The following is a 22,239-nucleotide window of genomic DNA, read 5'->3' as shown; positions in this document are numbered from 1 at the left end:
AGAATATTGTTTCATTCCTCGTGTTTTTTGACAAACTTTCCATTATCTGTGTTCACAGTGATTCAGCAGATATGGTTAGCATAGAGTGGAGAAGGTAGTGAATATTTTGAGATCTGAGTTTTCCTTCAGTTACTGTGAAACAGAAAGATAATCAATGCTTTACACTTGCATTCATTGCTGTCACTTACTTGTTTAGCTATTTTTCCATAATCAAGCCATCGAATGGTGGCAAAGTTTGTTGACTCAGCACAGTTGAATCCATGATTGAAGCCAGCATGGTAGCCATAGGGGAAAGTGATCATGAACTGCCCTTCTTCTTGTGTAATCTGCATGAAATAAAGTACAAAGCAGCTTGAAGTTGGAGAACTACTAAGTTTAATTTTAGGATTCATACTACTAATTTCTTATGGTGTTACCATATCATTTGTGGATTCTTGCTTTATGTGTTACGCCACAACAAACAAGCTTCGACTGACAAACACTCCAAACTCCGTTCCTTAGCTACCGAGTCCATCCCTCTCCCTAGCAACAGTCTGAGATTAAGCCAGTCTGTTCGCAATCTTGGTGTCTCACTTGACCCCAAGATCAGCTTCCGACTTCATATTCATGCCATCACTAAGACTGTCTATTTCCAGCTCCATAACATCGCTCGACTTCGATCCTGTCTTAGTTCATCTACTGCTGAAACCTTCATTCATGCCTTCGTTACTTTTAGACTTGACTATTCCAATGGACTCCTGGCTGGTCTCCCACATTCTACTCCCCTTAAACTTGAGGTCATCCAAAACTCTGCTGTCCGTGTCTTAACTTGCACCAAGTCCCGTTCCCCCATCACCCCTGTACCACCGATCTACAATGACTCCCGGTGAAGCAACATCTTGATTTTAAAATTCTTATCCTTGTTTTCAAATTCCTCCCTGGCCTCATCCCTCCCGATCTCTGTAATCTCCTGCAGCTCCACAATCGTCCAAGATATCAGTGCTCAACTAATTCTGACCTCTTGTGCATCCCTGATTTCAATTGCTCCACCATTGGTGGCTGTCCCTTTAGTTGCCTAAGCCCCAAGCTTTGGAATTACCGTCCCTACACCTCTACCCTTCTCCATCTCGCTTTCCACCTTTAAGACACGCCTTAAAACCTACCTCTTTGACCAAGCTTTGGGTCCTGACCTCTCACCTCCTTTTGTGGCTCAGTGTCATTCTTTGTTTTATAATGCTCTTGTGAAGCGCCTTAGACATTTTATTACATTAAAAGCACTATATAAATATGTTGATGTTTTTGCTGTTGACAATGCTTACTACCACACAACAGAGGAGGAGGAACAACAACAATACCGTACAAGGGAAACAAAAACTTGTGAATTTTAATTAATTTCCATTTCTCTTTTAGAAAATTGCAGGAATTTGCATATTTCATGATTCTTGATATGTATACAGTGTATCACTTCCAGCAAACAAGTTATGCCACTGCCTCTACTTTTGGGATATTTCAACCACAGCCAGATATTATTTAACTATCTACACATTAGCATTAGTGGTTTTATGGTCTTCAAGTGTATATTTTAACTGTTACCAGAGAATGAGGAATGAATGAAGGGTGCTGAAGTAGAAAACAAAACAACCAGGGGTTTAGCATAATTTTAGTTGCTTATACTTGACTATCTAACACACTGCGGGCTAATTTCCCACATTCGATCTTCAGTAAAATTGAGGTTATCCTAAACTCTGCTGCCCGTGCCCTAACTCGCACTAAGTCCCGTTCACCTATCACCCTTGTGCTCGCTGGCCTACACTGGCTCTCAGTCAAGCAACGTCTTGATTTTAAAATTCTCATCCTTGTTTTCAAATCCTTCCATGGCCTTATCCCTCCTTAGTTCTAATCTCCTCCAGCTGCACAACCTTCCAGGATATCTGCGTTCATCCAATTCTGACCTCTTGAGCATCCCCAATTTTAATCGAGCCACCATTGGTGCTGTGCTTTCAGTTGCCTAGGCCCTACGCTCTGGAATTCACTGCCTATATTTCAGGATTTTCTCTACCTCGCTTTCCGTCTTTAAGACACTCCTTAAAACCTACCTCTTTGACCAAGCTTTTGGTGGCTGTGTCATATTTTGCTTTATAATGCTCCTATGAAGCATCGTGGGATGTTTTATTATGTTAAAGGCGCCATATAAATCGAAGTTGCTTTGGGACTTTGGGACATTTCATTACATTAAAGGTGCTATGTTTTTGATGTTACAAGTGAAACTAGGAACAGTAGGAACTTCCTGATATTTGAATAATTTTATCACCGTAACATGAATGTTGATCAGATCAGGGAGACTGGACTGTTAGTAATCAAAGGACTGAATTCAAAGGGTCTACATTTGAAACAGAAAAGCAATTCAAAGTGTTAAAACACAAATAGCAAATGCCATTCTGTTTAAAAGACTAAAATATTCATGATGTCACACAACATTATGAGATAGAAATCTTATAGCTACAGGTTACACTAATGATTTTTTTGTATTTAGAATAAGTCCATGTGTTAATGTGCTTTTGAAAACTTCAGTTTGTGGCCTGCAAAAACTGCCGTATCAAAAGCTGTCTATAAAAGACACAGCAACTTGTAACAAAGATTTTTTTTAAATTAAAATGTGTATAAAGACAAACTGGAAATGTTACGATATTTCTCAGTGCTGCTACTATTGGAGCTACAAAGTTCAAGGAACTACATTGGACATTCTGGAAAAGTTTTTCTTTAATTCGTTCATGGGATGTGGGCATCGCTGGCTAGGCCACCATTAGTTGCCCATCTCTAATTGCCCATGAAGAGGTGATGGTGAGCCACCTCCTTGAATTGCTGCAGTCCGTGTGGTGTAGGTACACCAGCAGTGCTGTTAGGAAGGGACTTCCAGGATTTTGATCCAGTGACAGTGAAGTAACAGCAATATAGTTCCAAGTCAGAATGGTGTGGTTTGGAGGGGAACTTGCAGGAGGTGGTGTTCCCATACATCTGCTGCCCTTGTGCTACTAGCTGGTAGAGGTTACAGGTTTGGAAAGTGCTGTGTAAGGAGCCTTGGTGAGTTGCTGCAGTGCATCTTGTAGATGGTACACATTGCTGCTACTGTGCATCAATAGTGGAGTGAAGGTGATGGATGGGGTGGCAATCAAGCGGGCTGCTTTGTCCTGGATGGTGTCGAGCTTCTTGAGTGTTGTTGGAGCTGCACTCATCCAAGCAAGTGGAGAGTATTCATCACACTCCTGACTTGTGCCTTGGTGGACAGGCACTGGGGAGTCAGGTGGTGAGTTACGTGCCACAGAATTCCTAGCCTCTGACCTGTTCTTGTAGCCACAGTACTTATATGGCTGGTCCAGTTCAGTTTCTGGTCAATGGTAACCCCCAGGATGTTGATAGTGCTCAAAGATGTGCAATTACAGAGAGGCACTGGTATCAAATGTACTTGAGGAAGTAATTGCATTTGAGTGCCAGTAACTCTTAATACCTCCACCACTGCTTAGTTTTAAGTGTTACTAGTGAGCACCTGCTCAGCTGTCACCCATTGATTATTGGTGAGCTTATCAGTGCTCAACACATTTCCGTTTCAGTGCCACAAGAATCGATGGCTCACAGCTTATTTTCAGCCCCTGTGTTCATTGTACTGTTATTCAGAAATGCAAGTGGGAACCCAGATCCTTCTTTTTAGAACTTGAAATGATATTGTTATTCAATTTTAAGGTATCTCTCGAGATATGTTCTTCAATTTGGTCTGTCATCTGTGATGAGTGATTGCTTTAAAAGTGTCAGTCATACTGCATTGTAATGTATCAGGTAGTGCAGTATCAAAGGCAGTTAGGCCTAAGAAGCCTCTCTTTACAATGGAATTCAAGCCCAACCTCTTGCTTTTTCACTATCTCCCTCAAACCCTTCTCTTTCCAGAAACCTGTATCATTGCCCACTTCAACGGTCTTCCCCGGTAGGACCTGTCTATTTAGTTTTTGACTTGAGTCCCCTGAACTATTCAGCAAACTGAATAAATATGTCTGTATCTAATTTGTAATTCCCTTCATAAACTTCAAAATGTAGTTGCATAAGCTGATTGCAATACCTCTTTACATAGCTGAAGTAGAGCAAACTGCAGCTCTACAATTACTGAACAGCCTGTGACAGACTGGGATTCTGAAGTTAGTAATGGATTCAACTCTTTTCTATCATTAGCGAGTTAAGTGTCGTGCAATACACAGCTTCATGCAGTTATTAACTTTTTAGGTGGTCTTCCTACCCACACAAAAAATGCCAATTTCACAGATGCCAAACAGGTGGTAGAAATGGGACCTAACGGAAACTAATGGCTGGAATTTTTAAAGCTCGCCGCTGATCTTGGCAGCGAGCTTCAAAAGTGGCGGGACGCATGGGACTTGCCCTGCTGACCACAGCGGCTCATTTACATGGAGGGGGTGGAACGCACGCCCATAGGACGTAGAGGGGCCATTTTTAAAGGGCTTCAAGCCCTTCAGGTCCATTTAAATTTTTTAAGGTACAGGTCTTTAAAATATAAATTTAAAACTTTATTAGCAATTTCAATCCCATCTCCCACCACTTCCCCCCCCATGACTACTCAATTTATTAATTGCCCTCTCCCCTCAAAAAAAGTCAACTCTCGATTCCGACCTTTAACGCCTTCCCACCAGCCCCTCAACCAATAGCGAGAGTTTTCCCCACTTCCCCCCCACCACCCTGAAAACTTCACTCCGCCTCAAACGGAGATCCGAAGGGACGGGAGTTCCGGCAACCGGCTGGAATATCAGAGCGGGATGACCGGCACATCATCCAGCCCTATCTGTGCAATAATCTGCTGCACAACCCACCCTAAATTCAGCTGAGTATATTACTCATGACATAGTTCCTGCATAATCCGAAAAGACAAATTATAGTCAATTCATTTGATATTCTTGAACAGTTAGAATCGGCTATAAATTGAACAATGACAAAATAAATTATTTAGTAAATCTCCGAACGTGAAACCTTAATTACAAGCTTAACACTAAATAAACTTAACAAAGCTTGAAACTGTACCACTTGTAGAAAGTTGCACAGATAAAAAGTTCAAGAAGCACTTTTGTGGTTTCATTGCTATCGAATATTCAGATTAGCAGCGCTTCAATAATTTGAAACCTACTCTTGCAGATTAAACTGAAAAAGTCAATGTTCACTTGACCACAAGTTTTGATTTTGTTATTTACTGATGCAATTATTTGGGATCAGATGTGTTATCCATTTGTTTTGAAGACTTCAGGAAAAAAAATCAAGTGTTTTTTTAACCAAAATTAGTTTGCCAGTTTTGGAGTTAAATCACAGGAAAACAACAATGGACAAAGTGCTAAGTAAACAAAATCTGAAACAAGAACATTTTGAACAAATTGTTCCAGCTAAGCACCCCACATTCCTGTTGAAATTTTCTATTTGAGACTGGAAAACTAAGTCTCTTCTCTGTAGTAAGCCTGAATGCAGTTGTCAGTAGAAATTATGATTCAAACTCAGGACTCCCAATTTGAGAGTCAAATGTTTTGAATTTGTGCCTGCCCTTCAAAGTCAGAAAAAGACTGAGCAGTATTTCCATTAAAGCATTTAAACATTTCATAAATCCATTTAAATTTGCAAAGTTAAAGAATTTCCTATACATTAACTTTATCAAATATAGAATAGCACATTTAAAATGAAAATAATCTAGCTTTTTTAATTTGATATCCTACATTTAAATCCTACATTTGGATAATTGCCAAATTACACCTCCTTGAGAAAGTGTACCGACTTGCTAATGATCTAACATGAAGGCAAGCAAAGCTCTGCAAAATTCCCTGTGATCAAATCCAAACAGTAGATTTTTGTTTAAAATGTGAGGATTACTTTGTGTAACTATCTCAACCTTTTAAATTCAAAATCTTTTTTTGAAATGGCCTTTTGTCAAAATCCCTAAATCTGATACAAACCAAAGTACTACTCAGCCCACACAATTTTCAAAAGAACATATCTAATGGTATTATTCTTTATCTATGCTTTGTTACAGTCTGATAAAATTGACTTCATCTTAAAAATACAAATACACTGTTCACATAGACTAATTCCAGGTTTATGAGGGTAGAAAGGTAGAGGCAATTAAAAATTGATGCTAAATGATTAGTATTGATTTTCTTTTACACAAACATTTAATACCTTGTCAAAAGGAATCCCATACTTCTTTAGTATGGAAGGAGATATAAGGGTCATCTTGTGACGTAGGAAAGCATCACATCCTTGGGAACTACTTGGAAAGAAACCTGTAGACGACAAATATTTTACAATTAAATTGTTTATATTACAATTGGGTAATTCATTTTATCTTACAAGTTAGCCAGAAGCACTAAGTAACCTTCCCACAATAAAGGGAACATGTTGCCAGTATACATAGAAAGGGAGCACACAAAGCAACTTTATATAGAGCTTTTCCTAAACTATCTTTGAAGTTGCTTTGTGCCATTTTTGCTCATGTTTAAAATAATGCATTTCAAATAGATTTACCCCATTATCTCTATTGAAACGATCAAGTATCAAATCCTTTCACCAATGCAAAGAGATGTTTGGTAAAACGAAGTATCCAAGCAAGCGTGGAAGATTTGACACACATCAGCCACAGCTCAGTTGCTGGCATTCTTGCCTGAGTCACAAGATTCCAGGTTCAGGTCCCACTGTAGGCTGACACTCCAGTGCAGGACTAAGGGTGTGCTGCACTGTTGGAGGAACATAGGAGCAGTAGTAGGCCATTCAGCCCATCGAGCCTGCTCCGCCATTCAGTAAGATCATGGCTGATCATCCACTTCAATGCTTTTTTCCCACACTATCCCCATATGCTTTTGTGTCATTGGTATTTAGAAATCTGTCAATCTCTGCTTTAAACATACTCAATGACTGAACTTCCATAGCTCTCTGGATTAGAGAATTCCAAAGATTCACAACCCTCTGAGTAAAGAAATTTCTCCTTATCTCTGTCCGAAGTGGCTTCCCCCTTATTTTGAAATTGTGTCCCTTGGTTCTAGACTCCCAAACCAGGGGAAACATCTTACCTGCATCTACCCTGTCTGTCCTTTGAAGTATTTTGCAGGTTTCAATGAGATCACCTCTCATCTTCAAAATTCTAGAGCATACAGGCCCAGTTTCACAAATCTCTCCCGCCATCCCGGGAACAAATCTGGTGAACCTTTGTTGCACTCCCTCTATGGCAATAATATCCTTCCTAAGGTAAGGGGACCAAAACTGCATACAGTACTCCTAGTGCAGTTTAACCAAGGTTCTATACAACTGAAGCAAGACTTAGCTACTCCTGTAATCAAATCCTTTGGTGATATAGGCTAACACCTGCAGGTTAGCTTTCAGTAACTTACTGATGAGGACACCCAGGTCCCTTTGTACATCTAAACTTTCTAATCTCTTACCCATTGTTTCAAGTGCTTTGTTTAAAAAAAAGCAGAAGGTGTGTGCCTTTAAGACTGAGAAGAGAATTTCTCAGGGAACAGTGAATGCTGAACTGGATGGGGCACGTGCAAGGCTATCTGTTTTTTCAAGCCACTCAGCAAAGAAAAATGACTGTCACATGGCTGGCTGCTGGGGAGTTTTTCGTTTCTCTTTTGTAAGAAAAGACCGGTTGTTGGTTGGAACCTATTCTGGAGAACAGAACAAGAGAACTCTCTCTGAAAGAAATCTAAAAAGGGGTACTAAAACAGCCCAGAAACTCTTTCTCTTGAAAAATAATTCCTGTATCAAGGGAAATTCTAATTTCTTCATAAAGTTACAAGAACTTTGAAGGAGTTGCAAATCGAAGGCATGGAAGCTAAAACCCTTATTGCTGTTCATGCCTGAAGAGAGAGAGAGAGGACACAGGAAGAGGGGTTAGAGTCATAAATCATAGTGTTATACAGCACAAAAACAGGCCCTTCAGCCCAGGTTGTGGCACTCTGTGGAGAATCACTGCTTTGGAGAAAGGCTCCTTTGGTGATAGGAAGCCTGCAGTGCTGAAGGTAGTCTCCAGTCTCTGAAAATCTCTACCTCAAGTGTGAGTCTTGCTGCATTGTTATATTTTGCAAGCTCCTGAAATCTCAAGAAAGTTTCTACTGTTGGACTGCTACTTTGAAATGTAAATAGACCTGTTGCTACAACCTGTTGCTGAAAGATCTGTGTGAGGCCTGCTGCAGACGAATTGCCTTGAACACCTATCCACCACAGACTGTTCATTAATTTCACCTGGAAACTTTGAGTGACATCTGACTATTCGACTCTGGCACACCTCACCGATCCGGAAATATTCTACCAAAAGTTACAACCCAGTTATTTTATAATACCTAAGAAACAGTTCTAACTTAAACAAATCTTTTAAAGCCTGTTAACCGTTGGGTTTTGAATGAGGGCTAGGAAGAATAAGAAATTATAAAATCTGTTCATACACATAGATTTATCTCATTATAGTTTAAAATTGGTTTATTAATAGTTAATTTGTTGTTGTTTAAAGAAACCTGGTTTGGTGTGCTTTATTCTGAGGAATAAATACAGGGTTTAATTTGGCTAATTTCTGGTAGGTGAGAAACTTTACTAGTATGCTATGACCTGTAGAGTAGTTCTTTGGCCTCCTTATCTCGAGAGACAATGGATACGCGCCTGGAGGTCGTCAGTGGTTTGTGAAGCAGCGCCTGGAGTGGCTATAAAGGCCAATTCTAGAGTGACAGGCTCTTCCACAGGTGCTGCAGAGAAATTTGTTTGTCGGGGCTGTTGCACAGTTGGCTCTCCCCTTGCGCCTCTGTCTTTTATCCTGTCAACTACTAAGTCTCTTCGACTCGCCACATTTTAGCCCCGTCTTTATGGCTGCCCGCCAGCTCTGGCGAACGCTGGCAACTGACTCCCACGACTTGTGATCAATGTCACAGGATTTCATGTCGCGTTTGCAGACGTCTTTAAAGTGGAGACATGGACGGCTGGTGGGTCTGATACCAGTGGCGAGCTCGCTGTACAATGTGTCTTTAGGGATCCTGCCATCTTCCATGCGGCTCACATGGCCAAGCCATCTCAAGCGCCGCTGACTCAGTAGTGTGTACAAGTTGGGGATGTTGGCCGCCTCGAGGACTTCTGTGTTGGAGATACGGTCCTGCCACCTGATGCCAAGGATTCTCCGGAGGCAGCGAAGATGGAATGAATTGACACGTCGCTCTTGGCTGACATACGTTGTCCAGGCCTCGCTGCCATAGAGCAAGGTACTGAGGACACAGGCCTGATACACTCGGACTTTTGTGTTCCATGTCAGTGCGCCATTTTCCCACACTCTCTTGGCCAGTCTGGACATAGCAGTGGAAGCCTTTCCCATGCGCTTGTTGATTTCTGCATCTAGAGACAGGTTACTGGTGATAGTTGAGCCTAGGTAGGTGAACTCTTGAACCACTTCCAGAGCATGGTCGCCAATATTGATGGATGGAGCATTTCTGACGTCCTGCCCCATGATGTTCGTTTTCTTGAGGCTGATGGTTAGGCCAAATTCATTGCAGGCAGCCGCAAATCTGTTGATGAGACTCTGCAGGCACTCTTCAGTGTGAGATGTTAAAGCAGCATCGTCAGCAAAGAGGAGTTCCCTGATGAGGACTTTCCGTACTTTGGACTTCGCTCTTAGATGGGCAAGGTTGAACAACCTGCCCCCTGATCTTGTGTGGAGGAAAATTCCTTCTTCAGAGGACTTGAACACATGTGAAAGCAGCAGGGAGAAGAAAATCCCAAAAAGTGTGGGTGCGAGAACACAGCCTTGTTTCACGCCACTCAGGATAGGAAAGGGCTCTGATGAGGAGCCATGTTGAATTGTGCCTTTCATATTGTCATGGAATGAGGTGATGATACTTAATAGCTTTGGTGGGCATCCAATCTTTTCTAGTAGTCTGAAGAGACCACGTCTGCTGACGAGGTCAAAGGCTTTGGTGAGATTAATGAAAGCAATGTAGAGGGGCATCTGTTGTTCACGGCATTTCTCCTGTGTCTGACGAAGGGAGAACAGCATGTCAACGGTCGATCTCTCTGCACGAAAGCCACACTGTGCCTCAGGGTAGACGCGCTCGGCCAGCTTCTGGAGCCTGTTCAGAGCGACTCGAGCAAAGACTTTCCCCAATATGCTGAGCAGGGAGATTCCACGGTAGTTGTTGCAGTCACCGCGGTCACCTTTGTTTTTATAGAGGGTGATGATATTGGCATCGCGCATGTCCTGGGGTACTGCTCCCTCGTCCCAGCACAGGCGTAGCAGTTCATGTAGTGCTGAGAGTATAGCAGGCTTGGCACTCTTGATTATTTCAGGGTTAATGCTATCCTTCCCAGGGGCTGTTCCGCTGGCTAGGGAATCAATGGCATCGCTGAGTTCCGATTTGGTTGGCTGTATGTCCAGCTCATCCATGACTGGTAGAGGCTGGGCTGCATTGAGGGCAGTCTCAGTGACAGCATTCTCCCTGGAGTACAGTTCTAGGTAATGCTCAACCCAGCAGTCCACTTGTTTGCGTTGGTCAGTGATTATGTCCCCTGATTTAGATTTGAGGGGGGCGATCTTCTTGATGGTTGGCCCAAGAGCTCTCTTCATGCCATCATACATTCCTCTGATGTTTCCGGTGTCTGAGGCCAGCTGAATATGACTGCATAGGTGTTGCCAGTGTTTGCGCAGCGCCTGGCTGTTCTTTGTGCAGTGCTTCTGGCTGCTTTAAGTGCTGCAGATGTTAAATCGCTGGGGGCTTTCTTGTAGTTCAACAGTGCAATGCGCTTAGCGGCTATGACAGGTTCCAGCTCTTCATTATGAGATTGAAACCAGTCTGCATTTCTCTTCGCACTTTTGCCGTAGGTGGTCAAAGCTGACTCATAGATGGCGTCTCTGATGTGGGCCCACTTGGTCTCAGCATCCTCTGTGGGAGTGTTCTGAAGGGCTGTTACAAGTGAATTTAGAAACTTATGTAACAGCTGTGGGTGAGAAATTCTGCTCGTGTTGATGCGCTGGTGGCCCTTCTGCTTGGAATGATGCAACTTCTTTGGTCTGAGTCTAACCTTGATGCACACCAGGGAGTGGTCGGTGTCGCAGTCCACACTGTGGAAGCTGCGTGTGATTTGAACACTGTTTAAGGCGGCTCGCCTTGTGACAATGAGGTCTAGCTGGTGCCAATGACTCGATCTTGGGTGCCTCCATGAAACCTGATGACAGGACGAGTTGACAGGTGAAAGAACGAGTTGGTGATGCAGAGGTTATGATAGGTACACAACTCAAGCAGTCTCTGTCCATTCTCATTCATCCTTCCAATGCCATAGCACCCAAGGCAGGAGGGCCATGAGTCATGGTCGGCCCCAACCCTGGCATTAAAGTCCCCCAGCAGGAATAGGTGTTCGGTGTTGGGGATGCTGCTAATGATGTTATGGAGTTCCTCGTAGAACTGATCTTAAGCTTCAGGTGGGGAGCAGAGTGTTGGAGCATAGATGCTGAGTAGGTGTACTGGACCAGAGGTGGTGAGCAGTCGGATGGACAGTATGCGTTCCAAGCCATTTGAGGGAGGCTCTATCATGCTGAGCAAGGAGTTTCTGATGGCGAAGCCCACTCCATGCTGTCTTGGTTCTTCAGGATCCCTGCCCTGCCAGAAGAAGGTGTAGTCTTGCTCTGCTAGAGATCCACTCACGGGGAGACGAGTCTCCTGAAGTGCCGCAATGTCTACATTGAGTCTACTGAGCTCGTTGTTAATGATGGCGGTCTTCCGAGAATCGTAGAGTAGTGGGACTGAATTAACAATGCATTGCTCCCGCTGTGGTCATAACACCATTCAAGAAATACTCTGCACATCTATTCCTCCTACCAAAGTGAATAACCTCACATTTATCCACATTATATTCCATCTGCCATGTTCTTGGCCACTCACTAAGTGTGTTCAAATCCCCTTGAAGCCGCTTTGCAACTTCCTCACACCACACATTCCCAACTAGTTTTGTGTCCTCTGCGAAATTGGAAATATTACATTTGGTCCCCACATCTAAATCATTGATATATATTGTCAACAGCTGGGGCCCAAGTACTGAACCTTACGTACCCCACTCGTCACAGAGAATGACACGTTTGTTCCTACTCTCAGTTTTCTGCCTGTTAACCAATCCTTAATACATGCCAGTATATTTACCTCCTATCCCATGTGTTTTAAAAGTCATTTGAAAATCTAAGTATACTACGCCCCCCTTTATCAATTCTGTTAGCAACATCCTCAAAAACTTCAACAGGTTTGTCAAACATGCTTTCCCATTCATAAATCCGTGTTGACTATGCCCAATCAGATTATCCAAATGGTTCTCCTTTAACTACCCTACTAGTTACATCCTCAAAAAACTCTAATAAATTCATCCAACAGGATTTCCCTTTAGTAAAACCATGTCACCTTGTTCTAAACCATGTCGCCTTGTGTGGTTAATAAGACTGGTGAGGTACAGGTGCAGATTGCCATGTGGAAATATGATGTGGCTATAACAGAGACCTGGCTCAAAGAAGGGCAGGACTGGGTGTTAAATATTCCTGGTTACAAGTTGTTCAGGGAAGATAGGAAAGGGAAAAAAGGAGGTGGCAGTATTAAGGAGAGCATTGAAGTGCTGGAGAAAAAGAATGTCCCAGAGGGTTCGAGGATAGAATCAATTTGGCTAGAGCTAAGGAACAAAAAAGGTGCGGTTACATTGTTCGGTGTTGTCTACAGGCCACCAGCTAGTGGGAAGGACATGGAGGAACAAACTTGCAAGTAAATTACAGAAAGCTGCAAAAATTATAGGGTAGTTATCATGGGGGACTTTAATTATCCAAACATAGACTGGGATAATAGTGTAAAGGGCAGTGAGGGGGAAGAGTTCCTAAAGTGTGTTCAGGAAAATTTTCTACAGAAGTATGTTGCTCGTCCAACAAGAAAAGAGGCACTGCTAGACCTGGTTCTTGGGAATGAGATGGGCCAAGTGGATCAAGTATCAGTAGGAGATCATTTAGGGGATAGTAATCATAAGGTTTAGGCTGACTATGGAAAAGGACAAAGAGCAATCCAGGGTAAAAATAATAAACTGGGGGAAGGCCAACTTCAATAGCTGGGACGAATAAATTGGAGTCAAAAGCTGGCACGAAAACTGGTAGATGAACAATGGGCTACCTTCAAAGGAGAGATAGTTGGGGTATGGACAGTCAAGGTATGTTCCCTCGAAGGGGAAAAGTAAAGTAAACAAATCCAGAGCACCCTGGATGACAAAAGAGCTGTAGATTAAGATAGAGAAGCAAAAGTGTGCTTATGACAGATGCTAGGTAGAAAATATTACTGAGAACCAGGTTGAATATAGAAGGTCCAGAGGAGAAGTGAAAAAGCAAATAAGAGAAGCAAAGAGAGAGCATCAAAAGAGACTGGCAGCTAGCTTTAAAGGAAATCCCAAAGTTTTCTACAGTGTTATGATCCTGAAGTTTTTTTCCAGGGAATATGTGGTGTGCCTTTAAGACAGCAAAGGATCAGCACTGCTTCAGGAATAAGTAGGCCTCAGGAGTTACCGAGAAGGTGCATTCTCGTTGCCTTGGATACAGCCACCGGGACTGAGCGTTGAGAAATACATTTGCTACAATTTAATTTTGAACTGGCTTATAGTACAAACAGACTGTTCTAACAGAGGACACAGACAGACAGCTGGTGTTAGCACCTGAAAGAAGAGATCTCAGCCATTTAAAATGAAGGAAGGGAATTTAGTCTGTTTATTTATTATCCTTCAAAATTCTAAAAAAGCCAAGCCAAAACAGAGATCTCTGATAATTTAAACTGAAGGAAGGGAAGTTAGACTGTGACAATCTTTTATCCCTCAAAAATTCTAAAGCCAAATTGATACATTGAAAAAGTGTTTGCAAGTCATTAATTGTTGAAATTCATCACTGGAGAAGGAAAGCATCAGTTACTGCTGGAATTGAACTACAGACTATTCTACAGTTGAAGAACCTTTCCCCCCCCCCCCCACTCCCATCGGACACCCGTGAGGACTTCAAGCAACCTTGGACTTTTTCACCTCCGGCAGGAGCGTAAATTTGCAAGGACTCTAATTTTTCTATTTTAGATGTTGTTTATATCTTCATAGTGTTTAAGAATTTTGTTTTTCTAATTAAACAGTTAATTTGTTGATTTAAAGGCACCTGGTTTTGTTAGCTTCATTCAGAGATTAATAAATGGTACAATTTGGCTGGTCTTTCTTTTATTTGGAAAGTTTTAAATAATGTTAGGCGATCTGTGGAGGGACGAGATTGAATTAACAGTGCTTTCTCCCACCACAATCAGAATCGTATATTTTGATTGGGGGCTTTGACTGGAGTGGTTGGTCTTAACAATAGGCATATAACTAGTAAAAGGGTGGTTAAAAGGAGGAGTGGGTCCAATTAGGGACCAGAAAGGGGATTTACACATGTAGGCAGAGGGTATAGCTGAGGTATTAAATGAATATTTTGCATCTGTCTTTACCAGGGAAAAAGATGCAACCAAGGCAATGTTGAAAGAAGAGGTAAGTCAGACACTAGAGGGGTTTAAAATTGATGAAGAAGTATAAGATAGGCTGTCTGTACTTAAAGTGGATAAAGCACCAGGGCCAGATGAGATGCATCCAAGGATACTGAGGGAAGTGAGGGTGAAAATCACAGAGGCACTGGCCATAATTTTTCAGTCTTCCTTGGACTTGGGGGTGGCGCCAGAGGACTGGAGGATTGGAAAGGTTGCACCCTTGTTCAAGCAAGGGTGTAAAGATAAGTGCAGCAACTACAGGCCAGTCAGTTTAACTTCGGTGGTGAGAAAACGTCTCGAAAAAATAGTTAGGGACAAAATCAACAGTCACATGGACAAATGTGAATTAATTAAGGAAAGCCAGCATGGATTTCTTAAGGAAAATCATGTTTAACTAACTTACTGGAGTTTTTTGAGGAGATAACAGAGGGTTGATGAGGGCAATGCTGTTGTTGTGGCCTACATGGACTTACAAAAAGGCGTTTGATACAGTGCCACACAACAGACTTGTGAGCAAACTTGTAGCTCATGGAATAAAAGGGATGGCAGCAACATGGATACGAAATTGGCTGAGTGACAGGAAACAAAGAGTAGTGGTTAATGGATGTTTTTCGGGCTAATAAAAGGTTTGTCGTGGAGTTCCCCAGGGGTCAGTGTTGGGACCCTTGCTTTTTCTGACATATTAATGACCTAGACCTTGCTGTACAGGGCACAATTTCAAAGTTTGCAGATAAAAGGAACTTGGAAGCATTGTGAACTGTGAGGAGGATAGAGTAGAACGTCAAAAGGACACAGACAAGTTGGTGGAATGGGCAGACAGGTGGCAAATGAAGTTCAATGCAGAGAAATGTGAAGTGATTCATTCTGGTAGGAAGAACATGGAGAGTCAATATAGAATAAAGGGTACAATTCTAAAGGGGGTGCAGGAGCAGAGGGAGCTAGGTGTATATGTGCATAAGTCACTGAAGGTGGCAGGACAGGTTGAGAGAGCGGTTAATAAAGCAAACAGTATCCTGGGCTTTATTAATAGGGGCAAAGAGTACAAGAGCAAGGAGGTTATGTTGAACTTGTATAAGACACTAGTTCAGCCTCAGCCGGAGTATTACATCCAATTCTGGGCACATACTTGAGGAAAGATGTGAGGGCAGTGGACAGAGTACAGAAAAGATTCATGGGAATAGTTCCAGAAATGAGGAATTTCAATTATGAAGACAGATTGGAGAAGTTAGGACTCAGAAAAGGCTGAGAGGTGATTTGATACAGGTATTCAAAATCATGAGGAGTCTGGACAGAGTAGATAGAGAGAAACTGTTCCCACTCGTGAAAGGATTGAGAATGAGAGGGCACAGATTTAAAGTATTTAGAGAAGCAAAAGTGACATGAGGAAAAACTTTTTCACGCAGCAAGTGATTAAGGTTTGGAATGCACTGCCTGAGAACGTGGTGGAAGCAGGTTCAATTAAAGCATTCAAAAGGGAATTAGACGGCTGCTTTGTCTTGGATGGTGTCGAGCTTTTTGAGTGTTGTTGGAGCTGCATGCATCCAGGCAACTGGAGAATATTCCATTACACTCCTGACTTGTGCCTTGTAGATGGTGGACAGGCTTTGGGGAGTCAGGAGGCGAGTTACTCACCACAGGATTCCTGGCTTCTGACCTGCTCTTGTAGCCATGGTCGTTTTATGGCTACTCCAGCTCAGTTTCAGCTCAATGATGACCCCCAGGATGTTGATAGTGAGGGATTCAGCAATCATAATGCCATTGAATGTCAAGGCGAGATGGTTAGAGTCTCCCTTATTTGAGATAGTCATTGCCTGGCACTTGTGTGGCGCGAATGTTACTTGCCACTTATCAGCCCAAGCCTGGATATTGTCCAGGTCTTGCTTCATTTTTACATGGACTGCTTCAGTGTCTGAGGAGTCACGAATGGTGCTGAACATTGTGCAATCATCAGCGAACATCCCCACCTCTAACCTTATGATGGAGGGAAGGTCATTGATGAAGCAGCTGAAGATGGTTGGGCCTAGGACACTACCCTGAAGAGCTCCTGCAGTGATGTCCTGGAGTTGAGATAATTGACCTCCAACAACCACAACCATCTTCCTTTGTGCAAGGTATAATTCCAAGCAATGGAGAGTTTTTCCCCCGATTCCTATTGACTCCAATTTTGCCAGGGCTCCTTGAGGCCATACTCGGTTAAATGCTATCTTGATGTCAAGGGCAGTCACTCTCACCTCACCTCGGGTTCAACTCTTTTGTCCATGTTTGAACTAAGGCTGTAAAGAGGTCAGGAGCTGAGTGCCCCGGGCGGAACAAAAACTGAGCGTCACTGAGCAAGTTATTGCTAAGCAAGTGCCACTTGATAGCACTGTCGACAAGAGTTAGGCTGATGGCCTACAGTTCCCTGTTTTCTCTCTACCTCCTTTACTGAAAAGCGGTGTAACATTTGCCAACTTCAGATCTGACGGGACCAATCCCAAATCTAAGGAATTGTGGAAAATGATAGCTAGCGCATCCACTCGCTCTGCAGCTATCCTTTTTTAGAACCCTAGAGTGTCGGCCATCTGGTCCCAGGTACTTGTCAGATTTTAGTCCCTCAAGTTTCCCCAATACTTTTTCTCAGCTGATATCAATTTCCCTAATTTCCTCCCTCTTTTTAGCCCCTAGGTTACTGTCTATTCCTGGTATGGAATTTGTGGCTTGGCTTCTACTATGAAGAGAGACACAAAATATTTGTTCAATGCCTCTGTAATTTCCTCATTCCCCATGATGATTTCTCCTGTCTCTGCCTCTAGGGGTCAACATCTACTTTAGCTACTCTCTTTTTTTATGTAGTTATAAAAGCTCATATAATCTGTTTTTATATTGCTGGCTAGTTTACTCTCAATCTGCTTTTTCCCTTTTTAATCAACTTTTTGGTGGCCCTTTGCTGGTTTGTAAAATACTCCCAATCCTCAGACTTGTTACTATTTTTTGCAACGTTGTAAGCCCCTTCGTTTAGTCTAATACTCTCCTTAACTTCCTGAGTGAGCCACAGATGGGCCTTTCTTGACGAGTTTTTGTTTTTGAACGGAATGTACTTTTGTTGAACACTTTGAATTGTTTCTTTAAATATTTCCCACTATTCTTTTTACTATGACATTGCTAATTAACCCTGTTTCATTAGAAAATACAACTCCAAAGATAGTTTTATCCTTAGTCGGTTTTACAACATATTACTCCAAGAAATTGTCACGAAAACATTCTACAAATTCATCTTCTAGACCACTGCTGCTAATTTAATTATCCTAGTCTATTTGCAGATTAAAGTCCTCCACAATTAATACATTACCTTTGTTACAAGCTCCAATAATTTCCCGTTTGATGTTCTGTCCTATAATATAACTACTATTAGGGGGCCTGTAAACACCAGTGTTTCCTGACTCCTGCTATTCCTAATTTCCACCCAAACTGATTCGACTTTATGATCTTCTGAGGCTAAATCCCTTCTTAATAATGTCCTATGTCATCCTTTACAATCAGGGCTACCCTTCCTCCTTTGCCATTCTGTCTGTCTCTCCAAAACATCGTGTACCCTGGAATATTCAATTCCCAACCTTGACCTCCTTGCAACCATGTCTCGGCAATTAGATCTAGATTATTTACCTCTATGTGTGCCACCAGTTCATCTATCTTACTACAGATCTTCATGCATTCAGATAAAAGAACTTTAATTTCATTTTTCTCATCTCTATTCCCTGCAATGACCTTATTTGCCGATGTACAATTTTTGTTAAACTCTCTGTCCCTTCCTGTCCCATTCTGTTGGCATTTACCCACATCACTATCCAGCTCCGATGCCCTGACCTCTCTCATCGGATTTCTAAATTTCCCTTTACCCAAACCCTCCCCCCCCATCTTGTTAGTTTAAAGCGCTGTCTACAGCTACTTTAGCTACTCTTCATTTTTATATACCTAAAAAAGCTATTACAATCTGTTTCTATATTAATAGCTAGTTTACTCTCATTCTATTTTTTCCTTTTTGTAATCAACTTTTTGGTGGCCCTTTGCTGGTTTCTAAAACACTCCCAATCCTCAGACTTGCTACTATTTTTTCAACATTGTAAGCCTCTTCTTTTAATCTAGTACTTCCTGAGTGAGCCATGGACGGGTCTTTCTTGCTGAGTTTTTGTTTTTCAATGGAATGTATTTTTGTTGAATATTTTAAATTGTTTCTTTAAATATTTCCCACTGTTCATTTACCGCTATACCTTTTAGTCTATTAATCCAACTTACCTTCGCCAGCTCTCCCCTCATAACTACGTAATTGGCTTTAAGTTTAAGATTCTTGTTTGTGATTGGAGTATGTCACTTTCAAACTTAAGATGGAATTCAATGGTATTATGAATACTATTTCCCAGTGGATCTTTTACTATGACGTTACTAATTAACCCTGCTTCATTACACAATACTAGATCTAAGATAGCTTTATCCCTAGTTGGTTTCACAATGTGTTGCTCCAAGAAACTGTCCCAAAAACATTCTACAAACTCATCTTCTAGGCTACTCTTGTCAATTTCATTGTCGCAGTCTATATGAAGATTAACGTCCCCCAAATTATTACATTGCCTTTGTTACAAGCTCCAATAATATCTTGTTTAATGCTCTGTCCAATGGTATAACTACTGTCAGGGGGCCTATAAACTACTCCCACCAGTTTTACTGATTCTTGCTATTCCTAATTTCCACCCATACTGATTCTACTTCATGATCTTCTGAGGCCAGATCCTTGCTCACTAATATCCTTATGTCAGCATTTACTAGCAGGGCTACCCTTCCCCCTTTGTCATTTTGACTGTCTTTCCAAAATATTGTGTACCCTGGAAAATTCATGTCCCAACCTTGACCACCTTGTAACCATGTCCCTGTAATGGCCATTAGATCGAAATCATTTTCCTCTATCTATACCACTAGTTTATCTATCTCATTGCAGATGCTTCGTGCATTCGATGAAGAACCTTTAATTTCATTTCTTTACTTCTATTCCCTGCAATGACCTTATTAGCTGATGTACAATTTTTGTTAAACTCTCTGTCCTATTCTGCTTGTGCTTATCCACGTCACTATACTGTTCCAATGCCTCAACCTTTCTCTTTGGATTTCTACATCACCCTTCACTGGAACCCTCCCCCCTCCACCTCCCGTTAGTTCACAACCTCTAGCCTTATTGCTGGCACACTCATAAGTTTTTACACTCTGTCCCTTCCTGCCACGCTCTGATTATCATTACTCTTATTGCTATCTTGCCTTCTCCTCTCTGTTTAAATTATCGCATCTTCGTTCACTTGATCCCTTGCCCCCACTATTTTGTTTAAACCCTTCACTACTGCCCTGGTTATACGACTCACCAGAACACTGGTCTGAGCACCGTTCAGGGGAAGACCATCCCAACGTTACAGACTTTCCCCAGTACTGGTGCCAGTACCACATAAATTGCAACCCATTTCTCCCATACCAATCTTTGAGCCACGCATTTAACTCTCTAATCTTATTTATCCTATGCCAATTCGTTCATGGATCAGGTAATAATCCAGAGGTTATTACCTTTTAGATACTGCTTTTTAATTTAGCCCTTAGCTGCTCATACTCACTATGCAGAACCTCTTTCTTAGTCCTATCTATGTCATTGGTACGCATGTGGACCACGACAACTGGATCCTCCCCCTCCCACTGCAAGTTCTCCTCCAGCCCTGAGCAGATGTCCCGAACCCTGGCACCAGGCAGGCAACACAGCCTTCTGGACTCACGCTCTTGGCTGCAGAGAACTGTGGCTATCCCCCTGACTATGCTATCTCCTATAACCACTACATTCCTATTTGCTCCCCCTACTTGAATGGTATCCTGTAACACGGAGCCATGGTCAGTTTGTTCATCCATTCTGCAGCCCTTGCTCTCATCCATACGAGCTGAAAGAACTTCAAACCTGTTGGACAATTGCAATGGCTGAGGCTCCTCAACTTTTGCCATCTTGATCCCCTTACCTGCCTCAATCACAGTCACATCTTCCTGTCCCTGACTACTGACCAAACCAGAAGACCCTATCATATGAGGTGTGGCTGCCTTCTGGAACAAAGTGTCCAGCTAACTTTCCCCCTCTTTGATGCATTGCAGTGTCTGTAGCTTGGCCTCCAGCTCATCAACTCTAAGCCGAAGCTCCTCAAGCTGCAGTCATTTACCGCAGACGTGGTTGTCGTGGATCACACTGGTGTCCACCAGCTCCCACGTACTGAAGCTGCAACTCATCACCTGCCCTGCCATCCTGCTTGTGTTTTAAATAATGAATTAATTATTTTTTTCAATTTTTTTTTAATTATTGCCTCGCCTCGCCTCACCAGCACTTAGTGTACTAATTTAAACCTTGGTAATACAATAAACCTTACTGCTTTAAAATAAAACAGTAGACTCTCCAGCTTGTTACTTCCCTTCTGCTTGCATATCTTCATTAATTATAATGTAGCTAGTTAAATTTTAATCAAGTTTATCTAATTTCCAACTATTTATACACGCATCCTAACAGCAGTGTGCTAACCTAGCTGTTTACAGATACTCTCGAACAGCAGTTACTCACCATCAAATCACCTTACAGCTTTCCTGTGATGTCACTGATTTTTTTTCAAACTCAGTCATATCTGAACTTGCATATTTCATTATAATTTTTTAGTTTCAGTCTCGTCATAGGGTTCACATAAACCATTTGGGGCAATGGGAGAAAAGTGAACAAGTACCCATCAAATAAGAAGATATAACAATTAGCTTTCCTCTTTTAATGAACTGATTTAAAACCAAGGTTGATCATTCGACTGAAATTTCAGAGTCAATGACTTTTTACTTTGAATTTACATACTGTCACATTCAGCCTAAAACTATTATACAGTCATGATATTCCTAATATTAAGGTACATTTTTTGTTTTCAAATAATCACAACTTTCTTCCCTCCTTTTCTGAAGGTGTTGGCTAACTGGTACTATCAGCAGTCCGGTACCTCAGTCATATTGCCATTCAAGTGCAAGCCTAGATATGAGTGCTGCCAGGCGATTTACCCACGTTGGGCATGATCTATTACCTGGCATAATCACTCTCTAACAAGATTCACTGGATGGCCAGTGGTAAACGGAATTGTTGCTCCTTGCCCAGGACACCGAGACCAATTGTAACACCCAAAACGCAGCAAGGACCAGGGATCAAATCTGGCACCTGCAGGTTCCATATAGACATGGTACTACACCAAGCAGTTCATTTACCGACCAGGTCATCGTAGGGGCTACTGCATAACGTCATCACTCATATCAACCCTAAATACTCACAATTTTAAATTAGAACTTATGCACTAATTCCACTTGCCCTGTTATCCCCACTTTATTTTTAAACTTTAGTTTAAGTAGAAAAGAAAACAATTAAAGTGTTCTGTCTTTTTTAAATTTCTCCCCTCCAATATTAGGGAAACTATTTCCAGTTTCAAAGCGAAAGAAAAATTATATGTAAACCAACAGTTTAGTTATAGAATTTTCTCCTCAAATTTACATATGGGGCAAAACAACAAAAAGGTTTACTTTTAAATTTACCTGTCCTCATTTTTGTTCTGATTCCTCACCTCCCATTTTGAACCAGGGAATAAGCTGCAGAAAGTGGGTGTTCATTGGCTAAAAAATGGTTTTA

General features: G+C 41.9%; 1 protein-coding gene across 2 annotated transcripts in view; it reads right to left on the bottom strand.

The window, feature by feature from the left end:
- LOC137369466 (lysine-specific demethylase 4C-like) overlaps positions 1-22,239 on the bottom strand; it is a 537,539-nt gene that overhangs the window by 409,332 nt on the left and 105,968 nt on the right. For both annotated transcript variants that reach the window (XM_068030713.1, XM_068030714.1), the window contains exons 7-8: positions 6,193-6,296; positions 189-326 (exon numbers count right to left, since the gene is read on the bottom strand). In XM_068030713.1, coding sequence (XP_067886814.1) covers positions 189-326; positions 6,193-6,296 — 242 coding nt within the window. The remainder of the gene's footprint in view (positions 1-188; positions 327-6,192; positions 6,297-22,239) is intronic.

Source organism: Heterodontus francisci, chromosome 4 (genome assembly GCF_036365525.1).
Source record: "Heterodontus francisci isolate sHetFra1 chromosome 4, sHetFra1.hap1, whole genome shotgun sequence".
Taxonomy (NCBI): domain Eukaryota; kingdom Metazoa; phylum Chordata; class Chondrichthyes; order Heterodontiformes; family Heterodontidae; genus Heterodontus; species Heterodontus francisci.
This window is presented reverse-complemented; position numbering and strand designations above follow the sequence as displayed.